Below are 18,383 nucleotides of genomic sequence, written 5' to 3' on the forward strand. Positions count from 1 at the left end.
GCACCGAATAAGAAGCCATTAGTTAATGCACAAAAGTCTTGTGTACCTGCGTGAGCAGCAAATGACTCTGTGCTGTAGATATGCACACAAGATCAGCCCATGCTAGTCAGAGTTGTGTATTGTGAATAAAAACTCAAGCAGCTTGCATTGTAGAAGTGCCACATTTGCAGCCTACTTGTCTGCCAGTTTTCTTGCACACATCCAGTCACCCACCAGCAACAGTTCCCTTTCTTACTTTAGTCTTGCTGTGTGGGTTCATCAGATCCACAAGACTTGAAAAACACAAGCTGCATATTTTTGCTTTCTGTTGGAAGAAAAACAACCGATAAACTGAAACTTTAAAAAGAGACCATAAAATCGATGTTCACCAACCACAAACCGTTTCCAAAGCCATGGCTCATTTCAGTTCTATTTCACACATTCACACACAGAGTTTTTGCACTTCTACTGAGAACAAAAGATGTGTTCAGTTGTGCTCTGAAAAGCCCATTGCACGAGTAGGTATCTCATAAATACAAATAAGAGGCAGTTCTAGTCTGATACAATACAGCAGTTTCAATCCAATGCAAAATCTTGTTGGCTCTGTGGCTCGAGCCACACAATTCCAAGCAAAGCCATCAGACCTTCTCAGATGTGAATACTTAATGTTCAGAGAGAAGAGGGAATTTTGTGCTGAGAAGCTGTTCCATCAGAAGCACATGCTGTTCTCTTAAACACTGCATGTTTTATATTAAGGTTAACCAACTTGGAAGCTTGCTCACAAGATCTCCAGACCCCAAACAAAACCAGAGGAACTCGGTCAGAAAAGCTGTGGACAAACAAGATAACCACCCTGCCGTACTAGTGAGAAAAGCCTGTCAAAAAGAGAAGAATCACATCGCCAAGTGGAAAACGTTTAAGTAATCATGACCAAATATAACATCTTGGTGGTGATTTTTGTGTCTTGTTCTTTTTTACAATAAAAATATACATTTCTGTGTGTTCCATTAGATAATAAAAGGCAACAAAGTCTTCTTCAGACTTTTTACACCTCAGGTCCAATGCGATGGCACCCATAGGGGTGAGTTGGAGCATTTCCTTTCAGGTTCTACAGGATAGAAGCAGCAGCACTAAAGCCAGGGAATAGGGCCAGCAAGTGAAGGGGAAGGCAGAGGAAATACCTTCCCAGTCCCATCTTCTTCATATGTCAAAATATCCGCAAGGCAGCCAGGATTCCCAAGCAGATTAGAGGGAGGAAGACTCATGCATTCACATCCAGAAGCGTCACTGAGAATTACCATTTTGAGCTAATTACAAAAGGGCACCAGAAATCAAGCAGAGGGTCCTTTTCACATTGAACCTTGACGGCAAGGCAAAAAAGTGTTTATTCTACTACAGCGAAATATTTTATATTCACAGTCATCCCCACAGTGTTGAATAAAGCAAAGGAAAAGTGTTGTTGCTTCTTCCTTTTAGCATCCTCTGCTGTCGCACCCTCTGCCATCCACATTCCCACTTCCTCTCACACCTTCCTGAAATGTCAGTGCAGTGATTTTCTAGGAATTTGATCCGAGTTCAAAAATCCCCATCTGTTCCCACTGGAGGAGAATGAGATCAGACTGTAAATGCGTGACAGTCTCCTCGCAAGGAGACACGTGAGCACAATTTGGTCACATATAAAAGTCAGTCCCAGTTTATTTAAATTAAAAACTACAGGCTCGTCTTCGTCTCTCCGTAATAAAGTATTCAGATATTCAGAACATAGAATCATGGAACTGTAGAATGATAGAATCCTTAGAGTTGAAAGGGACCTCTGAAAGCCATCTAGTCCAACTCCCCTGCAGTGAACAGGGCCACCACAGCTAGATTAGGTTGCCCAGGGCCTGATCCAGTCTCCAGGGATGGGGCATCCATCGCACCTCTGGGCAACCTGTTCCAGTACCTCATCATACTCACTGTAAGTGATTTTTTTCCTTATATCCAATCTAAATCTCCCCTCTTTAAGCTTGGAGCCATTTCCCCTTGTTCTGTCACCACAGTCCCTGTTCAAGAGTCTGTCCCCTTCTTTCCTGTAGCCCCTCTGTAGATACTGAAAGGCCGCTCTCAGGTCACATCACAGCCTTCCTTCTCCAGGCTGAACAGCCCCAGCTCTCAGCCTGTCCTCGTAATCACCACCCGCTTAGGTTAAGTGCACATATAGACAAGCACTCTCAAGGCACTTCATTAATCTAGATTTATATGAAAGATGTTTAGAGTTATAGACGTGCATGCACACAAGGAGTTCTTCAAGACCTAAAAGCCACTGTGGGTCTTGAGAAACGTGGCCCTGGTTGTACTTATTTAAATAAATTCAAAATAAATGTGTGTTTAAATTAGCATGAGACTCATCATTAGACACCAGTATGATCACCATCCGCTCCCTTATCATTTTAAGAGCTTTTCTGAACAACTTGATTCTCCACTTTGAAGCATGGGATAGGTACAAAAGGAAAACATGTTCAAAAAAGGAAATCATCTGAGTTTGTCATTTTAGCATGTAGCACTACAGTCAGCCTTCAGGACATAAATGCTACAAAAAATGCCCTTCATATGAGCACATCCATCTTGCAAGTGACTTGCAAGAGAGAGAGCAAGAGAAGGACCAGCATGAGGACATCAGAGGAGCACACTCACTGGGATCAGGCACATGCCTCAGTCAGGGATTCCTTGATTGCCTGCAAAGAACTTTGTGCCCTTTGAGCCATTTTGCAAAGAAATTAAAGAAATTTATAATACCTTGTAATACATTTTAGAAGGCAAGGTTGAAATCTGTTTCAAATCAGTTTACCCATGCCAACACCCAGAGGCAGTCATGGTACCACTACATGCAGCTGGTCACCCATGGTAGAGAAAAGCCATTAATTGATAAAAGAAAGGCAGGACACACCACAGCTCCTGAGAAACTCACATTTGTGTGTTCATTTATCATCTGAAATGCATGAAGTTGCCTTCTTGAGATGTTTCTCCCTACCTCACTGCCTCCACAAGTGGACCAGAGCTAATGGTAGGAGTAGGAGCCTGCATTCATCCACTGTGTATTTCCCAGTTTGACTTCTTGGCACTCTGTGGAGCGCCAGTAAGATGAGGACTGTAAAAAAGAAATCAAGTTATCTGTCCAAAGCTCTGTAGGAACTTAGGGAACTAAAGGCAGATCCTGTGAGTCCCAGCTGAGTACCTTAAGGTTAACTCTGCTGCATTTGACCATCTGTTCCACTTCCAGATGCACAGTATCTTCCAATTCAGCCTAGTTAAGCACTCACTGAACACTGCTGAATTTTCCCTCTCTGGAAAAAGATGACCCAAACTCTGGCAGGGAAGATTAGACAATCCCAATCATCCTTCTTGCTTGCATCTGTTTGCACTTCTTTTAAGTCCAGTATGTTTACGGCCAAAAAAAAGCAATGTATTTGCATTGTGCATGTGGTTAAAGCCACACGAGTGAAGTCTTCAGTTCTAAGATATACAAATACACACAAACATATCCTTTGTCATTCATTGAAACAATTTTTAGTAATATCTTACTTGAGTGGAGCTCAGCACACCAGCAGTGAACTGCAGCTTCACCAGCTTTTGTATGGTTTGTGGGCTCAGTGTCAGAGCTGTGTCCATCTCCTTGCTGACAAAGGAGTGTCAGAGGATGATAAAGATCTGCACTACATTAGAATTTAGTTTTGGGACTGCAAAAAGAATAGGCAACAAAGTCAGGATGGATAAAAGTGAGTGCATGAAGGTTACTTGCACTATGAGTCCTTATATGTTTAGTTCTTCTGTGCCAAGCCTTAACATCTACCTACTTCTCTAAACCAGTCAATCTCATCACCATCCTTGTTTCTTTGTCATTATCAAACTAACCCTCCATGGGGAAGGAGTTTTGGCTCCAAAGAGCCCCAGCCAATGCACTTGATTCATAAATTTCAGGTTCAGTAAATCACCACTGCTCTCAATGAACAAGAGACAGTGGGTATGGCAAAAATAAGAAAACCCTCTTCCCATTCAAAAAAAAAAAACCCAACAAATAGTAAGAAAATGATTCTTAAAGACATTACTTGCTGAGCTGTTCTGAAACTATTAGTCCCCAATTCCCTATCATATTACTGCGTGCGCCGCAGATGAAACAAAGCAAGGGAGAGTAACAAGGCCACTTCTGAAAGGAAAATACCATCGTGAAAAGCTCATGCAGTGAATATAACAAAAGCAACAGGCAAAACTGAGAAGGCAGAGAACGAAAAGCAATAATATTGATTTAAGGAGTTCATGGATTTCTTTTTAAGGGAGATCAAAGAAGCATTTTATGTCTAATAGATGCTATTAGTGTGCAAATGTTTTCTAAAATAATGACAGATTTATTCATATCTACAGGAAAAATATATATATCTGTACCAAGACATAAATGAGTCCTTTCTCTGATCAGATGCCTGCACCAAAGGACATAGGCGAGAAGGAGCAGTAAGATGCACAAGTCCTTTACAAAAGGGGTCATCATGGGAGAAAGGTATATACAGATTTCAAGAACCAAAGTGACATACATACCATGTAAAACAAAAAGAAACCTTATCCCCAGTGAGAGCTCTTTGATATTGAAACAGTTCAATAGGAGGTGGGTGCTACGGACACTAAACTGCTCTGCTGTCTTAATTTCCAAAGCAAATTAAAATGTTTTCATTTGGTAAGCCTGGATAATTTGGTGATCCCTGACCTCTAAGAGAAGGCGTATTTATTATTAAGTACCCTTTAAAGGGCTTCGATTAAAAATAAGTAAATAAATAAATAAATAAATGCATTCAGTTTCCTCGAAGGGCAATTGAGAGCTTTATCCAAAGCTGTTCTAGGAACTGCCCTGAAAAGCAGATGGCATCTCCATGAGTTCTTCCCACCTGGCCAGACACCTCATGTGCCAGGGAGTCTGGTCACCAGTTTCACTACAGCCAACAAAGAGCTCTTGTGTTCCAGAGATGCAGCTCTGGTTCAGCTTTGTTCCATATCACCTTCTACAAACATTTCTTGCTGGAAAGAAGACAGAGACATTGCAGTTATAATGGCAGATGGGATGAAGACAAGACTCTATAAACTCTAAAAGAAACTATCCAGCACTGAAGTGATATGATACTAACACATTAAAACTTTGACATTTCTTTTAGTTCTTTTATTATTGCATAAACATGTCTTTCTTTCCTCTCCCACCACTATTTACTGCTTTATTTGGTCACTATAGTTGATATATGGACTACAGCCTTGAACAGCAGCACAACTGACCCACACTGGTTCTGTGTCCTCAAAACTACTCCATAATAAGGCCTCTGCTCCCACATCTTGCAGCCTTTTGGTTCTATTCTAATTCAAGTTTTCTGATACAGCTTTATTTTGGGTATAGCTTTAACGACATAAGCACATCTCTGTTGTTTATTTAATTGCCCACCATGCCAGACAAACCAGTTTCACTGCGTTTACCAAAAGATGCAGCGCTTTGAAAGCCTTTAGATCGTTCTATTTAGCTTTCAGCTTAACCCCTTCTGATCAACTGCATTAACTTCACATCAGATTATGATGAGAAATCTTCACTTCCTTAATTAGACTTATGTTTGCATTACAATGCCACTTTGCCATACATGAGGAAGCAGGATTATAACCTTAAGCATATACAGAAAAATAGCACCTCTTCCCTTCCTCTTTTTGCATCTGGCTTGAACACTTTCAATATTTGTGTTCTGAACATTTAAGTCTATTTCACATATGTTAACAATAGAACTGTAATTCTGCTAACTGATCAAGTCCCATCGCTTAAAGTACAAATTCTAATCCTCAATTAATTTGCAAAACCAAGGCCTCTTTTCATTTATCTTGCATAAATTGCTCTCCTCCTTTCCCAGTCTCCACAACAGAGAATTTCATTTGTTGATATTTCCCCCTATAATCTCATTAGCAGACTCTCTCCCTCTGCCACTGGTTAGGTTTTGTACTTAGATAGAATGGCTTTAAATAACGCCAGACAACAATTGCAGCAATCATACCCAGATGGAATTGAATGTGCTTTTTAGTCTACTGTGATTTTGATAATAACAAATATTCAGATAAATAGTAAGGGTTTAAAAAAAAAAACCCTTACAGATCTCCAAGGAGGAAAACATACTTGATACATATTTCTTTTATTTATTGAGCAAACATGCAAAGAAGCACATGTTCTTCTCCAGAAAGCCAAGAAGCACGTGAGAGGGTCACAGAGACTGGAGGAGACTGTGCAAAGTCACCGTCTTCCTGCTTGTCTTTTGCACAGGACACCAGCTGGCAATGACATGGGAAAGCACAGACTCAAAGCCTCCCTTCTGCTTACCTCAGTGGTTCCATCTTCTATGTTAATGGGTAATAAGTCTTCAGAACCAAAGGGAAGCAGGGACAAACTTTTAAAGACATCCAAACAGCACTGAAGAGAGGCACTGGGACACGACCAGCAATTACCTTTCAGAAACCAGAGCTTTACTGGGGTAGCTGGCAGACATCCTCTACCTCAGCCCAGAAGGATGAGCAGCCAAAACCTGCATATCTGATGGGCCCATGTCAGCCAAACCTACAAGAATCCTGTGCTGAGGAACACCCATCATCTCTTCTACCTCCATAGGCAGACACAGGCGCACAGTGGAAACGTGGAAAATCTGCTTCAAACATCTGCTTCACCATGCACACAGCCTTTAACAGACCAGCCAGTAACTTGCAGAACCTCATGTTAGATTACCACTCATTGACTCTGGTGGTGGAGACAAACCTGAAGCTGTAAATCACTACCATAACCATCATCTTTGAAATCTAATTGAAACCAGCTTTAAGAGTTCCTCCTTATTACTAACTCCCTTTACCCAGGCATCTGTTAGATCTAAGAAAGAAGTCACAACAAGCTTCCATTTCCAAACATGCTTTTACCTGAAGTAGTCCTCCCTTGAAAGGCTACAAAGGTTCTTCACAATGCACACTGAAATGTACTCATGCGTGGCTAGGAGCAATTTCTGTATATTCAAAGCTTGCAGTCTGTGGGTTCAGTGCTTTAGAACAGAGCAAGGAACAGCCACAAAATAATCCTACGCTTCCATTATTCACTTCAACTAAAAAGGATTCAAGACGACATCAGGGGAAAAAAATATGTGTTGATTTGTATTCTGGGAGTGAATGGATGCTAAAATCAAAATGATTTAGGCAAACGTCTTGACTGTGAAGTATTTGTAGCTTTTTCTATGACTCCAGCTGCACTCTGCAGATGGACTGTTGTAAGATGAGCATTTTATTTGCTTAACAGGCAGGTAAGATGCACTAATTGGTTGGATACCATAGTTATTCAAAATCTTACTGCAGCATTGAAAATGATACAGTTCCAGCATTCAAAGCAAATACATCTTCAGCAGCTACTCATATCAAAGTTGCACTAAAACAAGTGAAGACAGCAAAATCAGCACTGCAAAAGTGACTTTAATTACTTAAATGCAATCACTTGAAGCAGGCTGGATGCATGTTGGTGACAGATCAAATTTATTTTAAAGAAGCAATTATCATCTAAAGTTAACAATTTGATCTTTTTTGGTCACTATTCCAGTTTTAAAACTAGTACACTTAACCTTCTCTGGCTTTGGGTATGTATTTCTAATCCAGTTTAAATACGAAGTTTCAATGTATGGTATTTAAGAGACCTATCCCCACACACACATTCACCCTATAACAGGCCCTTTGTCAGTCCTGAATGTACAGTCAGTGTTTGCATCTCAGAACCCAACAGAGGATCCTGGTCAGCACGTGCTTCAGTATCACAACGTTGGCAGGATGCCTACACAGCAACGCTAAGGCACAAACAGCAGCTGCTTCCATTCTCCATTTGGTTCCCAGTTAAGGAGCAAAGCAGAGGAGACCACAGCAGAGATAAGCACCCACAATGAGATGCGTATAGAGTTTGCTTCTGGAGCCATCACCTCTAAAACATCGTCTTAAAAACTTCTATGCTCAGTAGAAAGTCAAGTAGAAGAAGCTGCCCTGACAGCCCACAGTAGCTACCACCCTCTCTCCCCTCTCTTTTCATGCCTCATGGCTCTCAGGGCTGACACATGATGCTGCCACGTTACCCAAAAGCCAAAGATGAGGGCAGCACACCACCAGATTTGGGAATTTTCAGTGTCAGGAACAGTCTGGCATACAGATGTGGAACCACCTAATAATGTAGGCCTGTTTGTTAAATGCACAGACCAAACACTGGATTATGTGCTCGTGTGTACAAGCCAGGATAAAAGGAGGCATAGATGGTCAAAAAGATACTGCTGTATAAATGGTTGCCGAAGCTTCCAGTGCAAACATAAGAGTGCAGGGGGAACATGCCAGAGGCTCACAAAGCACAGCAGAGAGCCAGGGCAGGTTTGTTACAATGAGGGACAGGATAACAGCACTGAAACAGAGAAACCTGAACTTCTTTAATTGGGTCCTTCTCCTTATAAAATAGTTATAAAAAGAAACGTGAGATTACGGGACCAGCTGAAACTGGAGTGCTAATAAAACACAGGAAACCATTGATCTCAACAAGAGTCATTTACTTCACGCATGCAGAGTGCTGGGTCGAAATACCCTCTTTTAAAAGAAAGAAAGGAAAGGCAAAAAGGCAACATGGGCAGTGCCTTGAGAAAGGAAAAACATCATCACAGCAACTGGAGAGAACTCACACGCTGCAGTGGCCACAGGTTTGCTGGAATCATGGAGACAGAAGATAAAACTTTTTTGCTGCCAAAACACCAGAATGACCCTTTTTAAAAAAGCTTTTCACAACCTGCCAAAGTAACTTGGACAACATCACACCGCATCCAAAACTGGAGGAAACATACGGAGTGCAGAGAAAAGCTCGGAAGCAGATAGAGTGTTTTTTTTCCACATCACTGACTGTGCAGCTGAGATCTTTGTACCCTGAAGTACAAGATCAGCCCGTAGCCAAAAAGCAAACCAAGAACACAAAAGGAGAGATGGAATGCACGTAAGATATACAGCTGATGCTGGCACACCTCAGCCTCAGGAAAAGAAAACAAACCAGAAAGACACTTAGCAGAGGATTTTGTAAATACAGGTTGATGCTCACCTACCTCTCAGTGTTAAACACAGTTGCAAAGAGTCGTTGTCTCATGAGATCGTATGTATGCACCCCAAGTTACAAACTGACACAAGTTTTTGCCAGAATCAGTCAGTCATTCTCCTTTATTTTCCACAGCTGCTGAAATCTATTATCACTTCCATACCCTATCATGTCCAAATGGCTTTTAAGATGATCCACGCTTTCTATTTAAAGCTTGAGCTGGAATGGATGTTGAACTCGTTTCGCAAAGACTTTGGTTTACATTGCCCTTTATGAAAGATTTAAGTCATTTCGATGAGAAGCAGCGTCTTTTTACCCTGAGCAGCTACTCCAGCAGCAATGCAGTAAAAAATACGAAACAAAAACAGGGGAAAGAACCAAAGTTGTTCTCTAACTAACACAGAAGAGGATCTGGGTTTGTTTTCACGAAGGACAAACACATGAAGTTTTATGGCTTAATTAAAATGAGTGCAAAATGGTTGAGAGAAGGAAGGTTTCCATTAAGGAGATCTGAACTAGTTCAGTAGTCATTTGAGCTCTGTCTGAGCTCATTTTTTGTCTGGTCACAATAGCAGCAGACTCCAGCAGCAAAGCAAAGGTTTACAAAACATAGGAGTGAGCTGATTCTACATAAGAGGGCAAGAGGCAAAGCAGAGGTCATCTCTAAAATAATGACCAGCACTGTATTGCAGCCTGCCATAGGACAGCTTATCCTATTTTTAAAGCTGCAAATGTAAATAACACTTACGAGGAAATGTAACTTGAATGGTGAGCCAGGAAATGAAAAAGTAGGCTGGAAAAAATGATGGATTTTCCTGTGACCCACGGAGCAGCCTTGGGAAGTCCCTGATCTCAGAGAATTTCACTTACTGGTCATTGGGATTCTCTGTCTGCAGGGAATAAGCTTTCAAGATGTTGTTTCTTCTTCCTCCCTTTGCTGGCCATTACCAGAGGCTGCCATCCATGGCTTTAAACGTTCCTGTGGGACCTGGAAGGAGCTGTAATGAAGCTCAGGACAGTTAATGCACAGTGGACTTCAGCTGCTTTAAGAGTCTGGGAGAGTCACTTTGGTTTAGGGAGGAGTCATCCTTCATCTGCGCTTTTCAGATAGCAAAGGAGTAATTTGATGACAGAAAAGATGCTCCTAAAATGCTTTCTTGCTGCAGTGACTCCAGCAAAAAAGCAGAGCTGGGAAACTGACAGCATCTGTAATTTATTGGATATGGCCAACTAGCTGAAGCCAGCCAGAGCAGTGCATGGGCAAGGATGCTCGAGCTGTGGCCATCAGCATCCTGAGCATGACCCTTGGATAAAGGCCACCACAACCAGAGAACATCACTCTGCAAAAGGACAACTGGAAGAAGTTGTGTGTGCCAGCTCACACCGAGCCCATAGCTGAGGGCAAGTCTGAAACCACAATGTCAGCCTCAACTCACACTCAGTCATGGAGCCAGGCTTGAAACAGGGTGTGGATGCTACCACTGCATCCTTCCTTTGTGCGCTGTTGGGTTGTGTCCACGGATCCCCATTAAGGTGACAGAGCTGACACTGCAAATGCATGGATATCACAGCCCTGGCTCCAGAACACAGTGCTCCAGAGGGATGTAACACTCTGGAATTGAAGCTCCCTCCTGTAACACAATGTCATTTTGACAAGGAGCTAACAAAATGTCCTTTCATCTCAGACAGCTCAGCCAGGACCCAAATGCACGTCTCCCTTTTGACAGCTTAACATTTCATCTGCAGATCTCTGCCTAATCAGCTCAGCATTAGGATCTGCAGTTAAACCTCATTTGCTGGAGCTGAAGATTAGAGATAAGAAATGGGAGATTCGAGAACAAAAAGTAAACAAAGACGACAGGAGCTCTTATTTCCTTCCTCATTAATTCCTCATTGCAACTGCTCTCAAAGGGCAATCACCTGACAGTATTTATATCAACTCACTCTCTTTCAGAGGGTAGGTCAGGCAGGTATAAGACCTCCCAAAAAGCAAGTCAGAACTACAAACACCTTAGAGGGGGTGGGAGCAGGGAGACTCATTCCTCTAGGAACACAACCTGCTGTCTGCTCTGGGAAGCCAAGCTGCCCAACACTGGCTCAGACAGCTTTAATCCTGACTTACTGGGTTGAGGAGGCCTTGCCCATAGTGTCTAACTTTTTGCAAGGTAGAAGTTGTGCTGAACAGGAATTTTCCTCTCCAAGGAACTCTGCAGAGGACAAACACATATTGCGGTCACTCAGGTAGACAAAGTCAACAGGAATCCTACCACATATTTCCTATGTTGTATATACAAAGGCGACTTTGAATATAGATCAGCTTGATACAGGTGACCCTTCAGGACAGCAGCACAAACACACAGATGTAGGGAACCAGGTAAGCTGAGTAGGCAAGATTTCTTTGCATATAAATACTCGCTAGCCAGATTTCCTCAGCTCCAATGTGGGATGGGAATGGAAACATTTTTGATAACAGATAATAATGACTTAGGCAAGTCTCTCTAGTTTGTATTTATTATGTGGGCAAGAGGCCAGACAGAACATTTAGTTAATTAACGTTTTATTGAAAGTAGAAAGTGGTATGTTTCTAACAGGCCCTCATTTCTTCCCAGTGGAATATGGCCCTTAGCCTTCCTTTAATATACCAACATAAAATTACAAACACATACCCATGCAGATCCAAATAAAAAGCTACTGCTACACCAAGAAGTTAAATTCATCATTCAACACAGCATCCCCACAGAATAAATAAATAATTGGAACATGCAGGAGAAATAGGCAAGAGAAAAGATACATTAAAAAGGTAAAATGCGGAATAAAAAAGCGAAGGCAAGAAATAGGACAAAAACCAACAAGATCCTTATGCTCTATGAGTTGGCTGAACATATCAAGCCTCGTTCTGTTTGTTTTTCATGCATTACTCACCAGGCGTGTTCATGCTCTGGGAAGGATACCAGCTAAAACATGTGGTTAGCGGCCAGCAGAGATAACACAGTTAGAAGACACGCAGGTCTGCAGCAGTTTTCCTTTCCAACTATTTCCTATTGAAGCAAAGATCGATCCTGCATGATGTGACAAGCAACTGCCTCACCACGCAGTCCTTTACTGTCCAGCACAGTGAACGTATTCTCTCTGTGTGCTTACTGAGTTTCAGACTTACTTAAGTTTCCATTTCACGCAAAAGCAAGTTGTGTTTTTCTGTGGCATGACCCTACTGCAGGTTCAACTCAATGGTTGCTCGCTCAGCTCAGAGGCCTGAAATAAGCTTACAGATACATAACAGTCAGAGATAACGAGGTTACTCTGCTCTAATTTTCAAGACTTCGCAATACAGGAACTGAATTACAGGAATTGTCCGTTTGGTTACACTCAGTTTCTAGAAAGAAGTGAGAAGTAAGCATTACAGTTATACCGCAGTGACAGAATGAGGGGGCAGAAATACACAGGGTTTTTCCCCCCACCTTCAGCCTCACAGAGTTTTTATATGGTTCATTGGTCTGACAGTGAGAATGAAAGTGCAGCCAGCACTCCTCATTGCAGCTACCCACAAAATGACAGTTGAAATCGAGCTGAAGGAAATCAGTGTGGTCTGCTTCCACAACAGGCTTCTACAGAGGTAGCAACCAGGCTGTAAAGCATTTAGACACGGGGAAAGAAGTCAGAATGCTGCTGTGATATAAGAGGTGAAGCATCAGAAGAGAAAACCAGGGCTTACAGGAGGCAAGACCTGAGGGTCTGCACATTGCTTGCATGTGAACTGGATGACAACGGGGATTTCCTTATGCAGCACAGAAGAGTTCAAGTTTGTGATTCCGGTGCAAAAGGCTCATGCAAGCTTATCTCACACTGCTCAGCTAGAAAGCTGACAGCTCCAGCTCAGAGTGCAAGTACAAACAGATACACCTCAAAGACTTTTTTTTTTCTCGAATTCTCTCGTTTCCTTTTCTTTCCAGCCTACTGTAACCACACGGTATCATAATCCAATCCACCTTTTTCCTCCTGTACAGAAACTAGCTTAAAATTCATCTAACAGTGATGAAGCAAAGGTTAACCGTAATGTGCCTAGATGCCCACGTTCCATCTGAAAGGAGATGTTTTGCAAGGTTGGTATCTCTGGATTCTGTGGCACGTTTGGAATAATAAAAACAAAATCCCCATCTATTCCAGCTTTAAGTACAAAGAACTTATAGAGAAAAGCAAAGAAACGCACCATCGTCACATATTGCACATTATTAACATCTACTAACATCCTCTCTTTGTTTTCACTACATGCTGCCTCAGTGACCTCCATTCATATCCTTGCAAGAAGCAATCTGGGTCACTTTACAGCTGTTGCCATTTATCTATCACATAACTGACATCTATATTCCAAAGCAACTTTCACTTTAAAAAGAAATTTGAGCAAACTGCCATATACTGGATAATGCTAAAGGTTCAGCCCTCCTGCAATTAGAATGACCCCAGGCTAGTTACTCAGCTGAGGACAAGCTATATCACTAAAAGTCTTTACTCCAAGTAATGCCTGATATGCCTTTACATCTCTTCCTTACTTTGTTCATGCCTAGAACAGAATCAGGCAGAGACCCAACTACAGTCCAGCATCATTACCCAGCTCTGGAAGACATACACAGCCTTGTACCAAAGCATGTAGCTCCGCACATGTAGTTCTAAGTCAGAGCATTTAAGCTGACCACACTACACTTGAACAGTATGATGACATTCCTTTGCCAACAGGAAAATGATTCTATATACTTCAGGTTCTAGCTTCAATTATAAACCCTAAGCAAAGGAAAAGGACACTTCAGATAAGCTGTTCTACACATTAAGGGCTTCAAAATAAGAGCACTTAAATCTAGTCTAAGCTTTAAATGTCCTGATCTGTAATGATTCAAGCTTTTAAGCTTCCAGCCATCCACCCACTTCTCATTCAACAGCTGGTTTGCAGAAATATCTTTAGATTGTTTATAAGATCACTGTAGGACCTTCTGATAGTCCATCATGCACCCTCACGTATTTACCTTAGGTTTTCCCTCAGTTGAGTGTTGGCTTTTTCACATTCCAATGAACCGAGGTAGTGCAACAAGCAATGTTCATCCTTTGGCTCAGCCCAAATTCTAATATCATTTCACATTTGACCAAGATAGGGAGGAAATTACAACGTAGCTCAGCTGTAGCTGATGACATCCCACCAAAGAATGGCAACCTCTTGTCTCTGAGTCAGCTACGTTTCCACATTTAGTGCTGTTGCTTCAGGCGACTCACACAGCCTGGGAGGTGAGCACAGAAAATCTCTTAGCAGAATTCTGTAGCATCTTCTCCCAGATGAAGCCCGATTTGCCTGGTGCTCCTTATTTGAACTTCAATTGTTTGGAAATTTAATTTCAACTTCAATTTGTCTGAAGGAATTTCCTGTGAAGCACCAAACTTAATAAAGGTAACATCAGAGGCACTGAATTGTCATGTAAGGAAATGACCGTGGCCTAACCAGATCCTGTTTTCACCACACAGCAGTTTCTTAAGCTGCCTATTTGCCTGCAGGTCTTTATGGGAAGATGACTTCTATACTGGTGCAGTAAGTTCATGCTTGAAATCCGAAGTTCAACATGTTTATCTTTTCATTAGCTCTGTTTGCAGTATTTCATCCTGTTTATTTTCTCTTCTTGGTTCAAAGTCCCAAGTTAAAATTCTATCCTTTGCTAATTTGTTAAAGCTGTAGTCAAATCGTTTCAGCCTTTGTTTCCCAATTAGTTAAAAAGGACAACAACAAATATTTATCTATTCAAATACGTATTTGCTTACCCCAACATTTTGGCTTTCAAATACACAATGACTGCAGAACTCTAAGCAGAAATTACCTAGTTTCATCTCCTACTGACTGGGTTGCAAGCCTGGTGGATGAGGGAAAGGCTGTCAACATAATCCACCTAGACTATAAGCAAAGCCTTTGACACTGCCTCCCACATTATTTACCTGGAGAAGCTGACAGCCTGTGTCTGGACAGCTACAGTCTTTGCTGGGTAAAGAACTGGCTGGAGGGCTGGGCCCAAGAGAGTGGTGGTGAATGGAGTTAAATCCAGATGGCAACTGGACAGGAGTGGTGTTCCCCAGGGGTTGTACTGGAGCCTGTTCTCTTCAATATCTTCATTAATGACCTGGGTGAGGGCATTGAGTGCACCCTCACTAAGTTTGTAGATGACACCAAGTTGGAAGGAAACGCCTGGAGGTAGGAAGGCCCTACAGAGGGATGTGGCCAGGCAGCACTGCTGGGCTGAGGCCAATGGGATGAAGTTCAACAAGCCCAAGTGCTGGGTCCTGCACTTTGGCCACAACAACCCTACAGGTTTGGGGCAGAGTGGCTGGAAGACACTGGCAAAGGAAAAGGACCCAGGGCTGTTAGCTGACACTCACCTATATGTGAGCCAGCAGTGTGTCCAGGTGGCCAAGCAGGCCAATGGTATCCTGGCTTGTATCAAAAATACAAGGAAAATATTCAACAGGAAGGGGACTAGAGCTCCATATTTCATTGCTTTCAGAATAATGAGTTATCTTTCTTATTCAACATTCTGTTGACTAAATACGTATCACCTTTGACAACACATACTCCTTCACCTTAAAGTTCATTACCAATCTCTTGCCTTCCAGTGCACAGAACAGTTGATTACAAATGCAGCCCTCTGCCTGTATGCTACCAGATATGGCAGTCAAATGAATTAAGCATTAAAACAAAGCCATCCAAAGACACAGTGAAACAAAGATAAGTAAAACAAGACAGCATTGTGCTTTAGCAGACAGAACTTTTTTTCTTCCATCATTCTGAAGGAGGAAAAAGTTCTTCTCAAAACTGATACTGGGACAATTAAGAATTTCACACAGCAGACACTAAGAGACTAAGAGCATAACATTATAGTATCTGGTGGAAAGCTCCGTACCCCACAGAGCTGAGTACAGCCTCAGTGTCATAGAAACAGGAACCCTCCTGTTGCCATCTGTAGTCATGCTATGCCAGAAACACCATGGCAGTTCTGAAGAAAGGAAATAAAATGACTTAGCTGCAGGATATCGAGGCAGTGAATTAGGAAGAGATGAAATGCACTTGAATTGTAATTCAGGCAGAAAATCTAGCTACCTACGTGGACCACAGCTATAGCATCCAAGCGGCCTCCCAAGACTTAAATACTTCGCTTTCTTTAAAAGCTCCTTTCATTTAGAAAGTTATCCCAGCATCACTGGCCAGACCAGTCTTTGACTGCACCTACAACCGACCTCCATTACTTGAGGAATCAACGATAGCATTTCACAATAAAAGTGACATCTGTTGCAGAGATTCTCAAGAGACAAGTTTTGCTTTAGGGTTCTTTCAGTCCTATTTTCCTGGACAACGAGACTTGCTGTATCTACCAATATTTCTCCTCCTTATTGTTACTTTCAGCAGACACTGGGAAATGGATTACACTAAACTACAGAATCACAGAATGAGCCGGGTTGGAAGGGACCTCAAGGATCATGTAGTTCCAACCCCCCTGCCTGGCAGGGCCACCAAACATACACCTTTACTAGATCACGTTGCCCAGGGCCCCGTCCAACCTGGTCTTGAACACCTCCAAGGACGGGGCATCCACAGCCTCCCTGGGCAGCCTGTTCCAGGGCCTAACCACTCTCCTAGTAAAGAACTTCTCCCTAACATCCAACCTAAATCTTCCCTCTTTTAACTTAAAACCATTTCCCCTAGTCCTGCTATTGTCAGCCCTTTCGAAGAGTTTACTCCCCTCCTGGGAGTAAGTTCCGTTCAGGTATTGAAAGGCTGCAATGAGGTCACCCCGCAACCTTCTCTTCTCCAGGCTGAACAAACCCAACTCCCTCAGCCTGTACTTGGAAAAAGACACAGGTAAATGAAGAAAACAATGGGCATGCTTAGATTGTCTTTGGAGAGTCAGCAGCAGTAACAGTACCATACAGCCAGGGCTTCGCTCCAGAACACACACAACTCCCTGTGCCTGAGCGTTTCAGGTCAGAGTGTCCTTGTGCAGCTGTGTGTGACAAGAAGGACCTGGAAAGGTGCTCACAGGAGAATCACAGGGCAAGCAAGCCAGGCTGCCTACCTGCTCTTACCAAAAGTCATCTCTTTGGCTTGCAAAGCCGACTGCCAGCACAACCAGGAAGTCAATTACAATGCACGATGCTCTGATTTGCTTCTTTGTATTACAAGTATTTCTGAGCCTTGGAAAGAAGAAAAATGGATTACTTTACAAAATAGCCCCCAAATCCCTTTTTTCCTCCCCCTCCCCTCAAAAAAACACAAATGCCGCTACTCTATCCCTGCCCTTTTCTCCATCATTTACAAAATAAAAACAAAAAATTAGGGTATAAATTTTTACCAGGCTACTTTCAGGGATCAGTGATGATGTGTAACACATCATCTTTTTCCCCAGTGATACCTGCAAGGAAACCGAGGTAGCAGGGATGTCGTTCATATGAAACAACAAAGCAGTGAACGTATTTAAAGGGCTGCTCAGCAACTCATCCAGCCAGTAAGAAGGAAATTTCCTCTGGCTCAAACTAAATTCCTTGCTCTCCATGAGCACCAAACAGCAAAGTTTCTCCTTTAGTCGCATTAACATGCAAAATGACTGAAGACCGTGCATTTGGATCCTGATCTTTAAGTGCTCTGCTCAGCAAGAGGTGCACTTCATGCAACTCCAGCCCCTCTGAAATCTTTTTAGCTTGTTTAGAAACACCCAGCACAGCCATTGGCCTAGATTAGGAGCACATTTACGCACACATGAACAATCTTGACCCAGTTCTTGTCACACTGTCTCCCAACACTCGGAGCTGTGAACTCCATTTTATTATTAGCACAAGAACAAAGGCCCGTGTATATACATGAGGTGTTATGAATGCCCATTCACTGCACACACGAGGAATGAAATGGAAAGAATCATTCCATTATTTCCCATCATCATCCTCCTCTAACCAGCACACTAGGAGACCCACAGAAGGCCATCGCTATAGAAATCCATCTGACTGGCAGTGTTTGGTTCTGATTCAGAGCAGATGCCACAGGACCCTGTGAGTTACCCAGCACCAGCTGGCACAGTGAACAGAATGTCCTTCTAACACAGGCAGAACTCTCAACATTCAAGTACACAAAAGCAGCTTAATGTGGGTTTCACTTTATGGTTTCAAGACTCAAGTTTCCCTCTCTAAAGTAGACTACTCTGCAAAGCAGAGGGACAGCTTCAACCAGTGCCAAACATGAGGGCATTTTCTCCTCCAGAAGCCTTCA

At 42.4% G+C, this 18,383-nt stretch overlaps 1 protein-coding gene across 13 annotated transcripts in view; it reads right to left on the bottom strand.

The window, feature by feature from the left end:
* Positions 1 to 18,383, bottom strand: part of FAM107B (family with sequence similarity 107 member B) — a 96,147-nt gene that overhangs the window by 26,975 nt on the left and 50,789 nt on the right. For 2 of the 13 annotated variants that reach the window (XM_085512488.1, XM_085512478.1), the window contains one exon: positions 17,210 to 17,317. The exons of 6 other annotated variants lie outside the window; for them this stretch is intronic. In XM_085512488.1, the coding sequence (XP_085368614.1) occupies positions 17,210 to 17,219 (10 nt within the window). In that variant the 5' untranslated portion in view covers positions 17,220 to 17,317. Of the gene's footprint in view, positions 1 to 12,025; positions 12,789 to 14,118; positions 14,188 to 15,070; positions 15,253 to 17,199; positions 17,318 to 18,383 lie in introns of those variants that run through there. 5 more of the 13 variants (XM_085512528.1, XM_085512517.1, XM_085512531.1 and 2 more) reach the window with 4 other exon arrangements.

Source organism: Coturnix japonica, chromosome 1 (assembly GCF_054131305.1).
Source record: "Coturnix japonica strain WE chromosome 1, WE-NBRP24, whole genome shotgun sequence".
Lineage (NCBI taxonomy): Eukaryota > Metazoa > Chordata > Aves > Galliformes > Phasianidae > Coturnix > Coturnix japonica.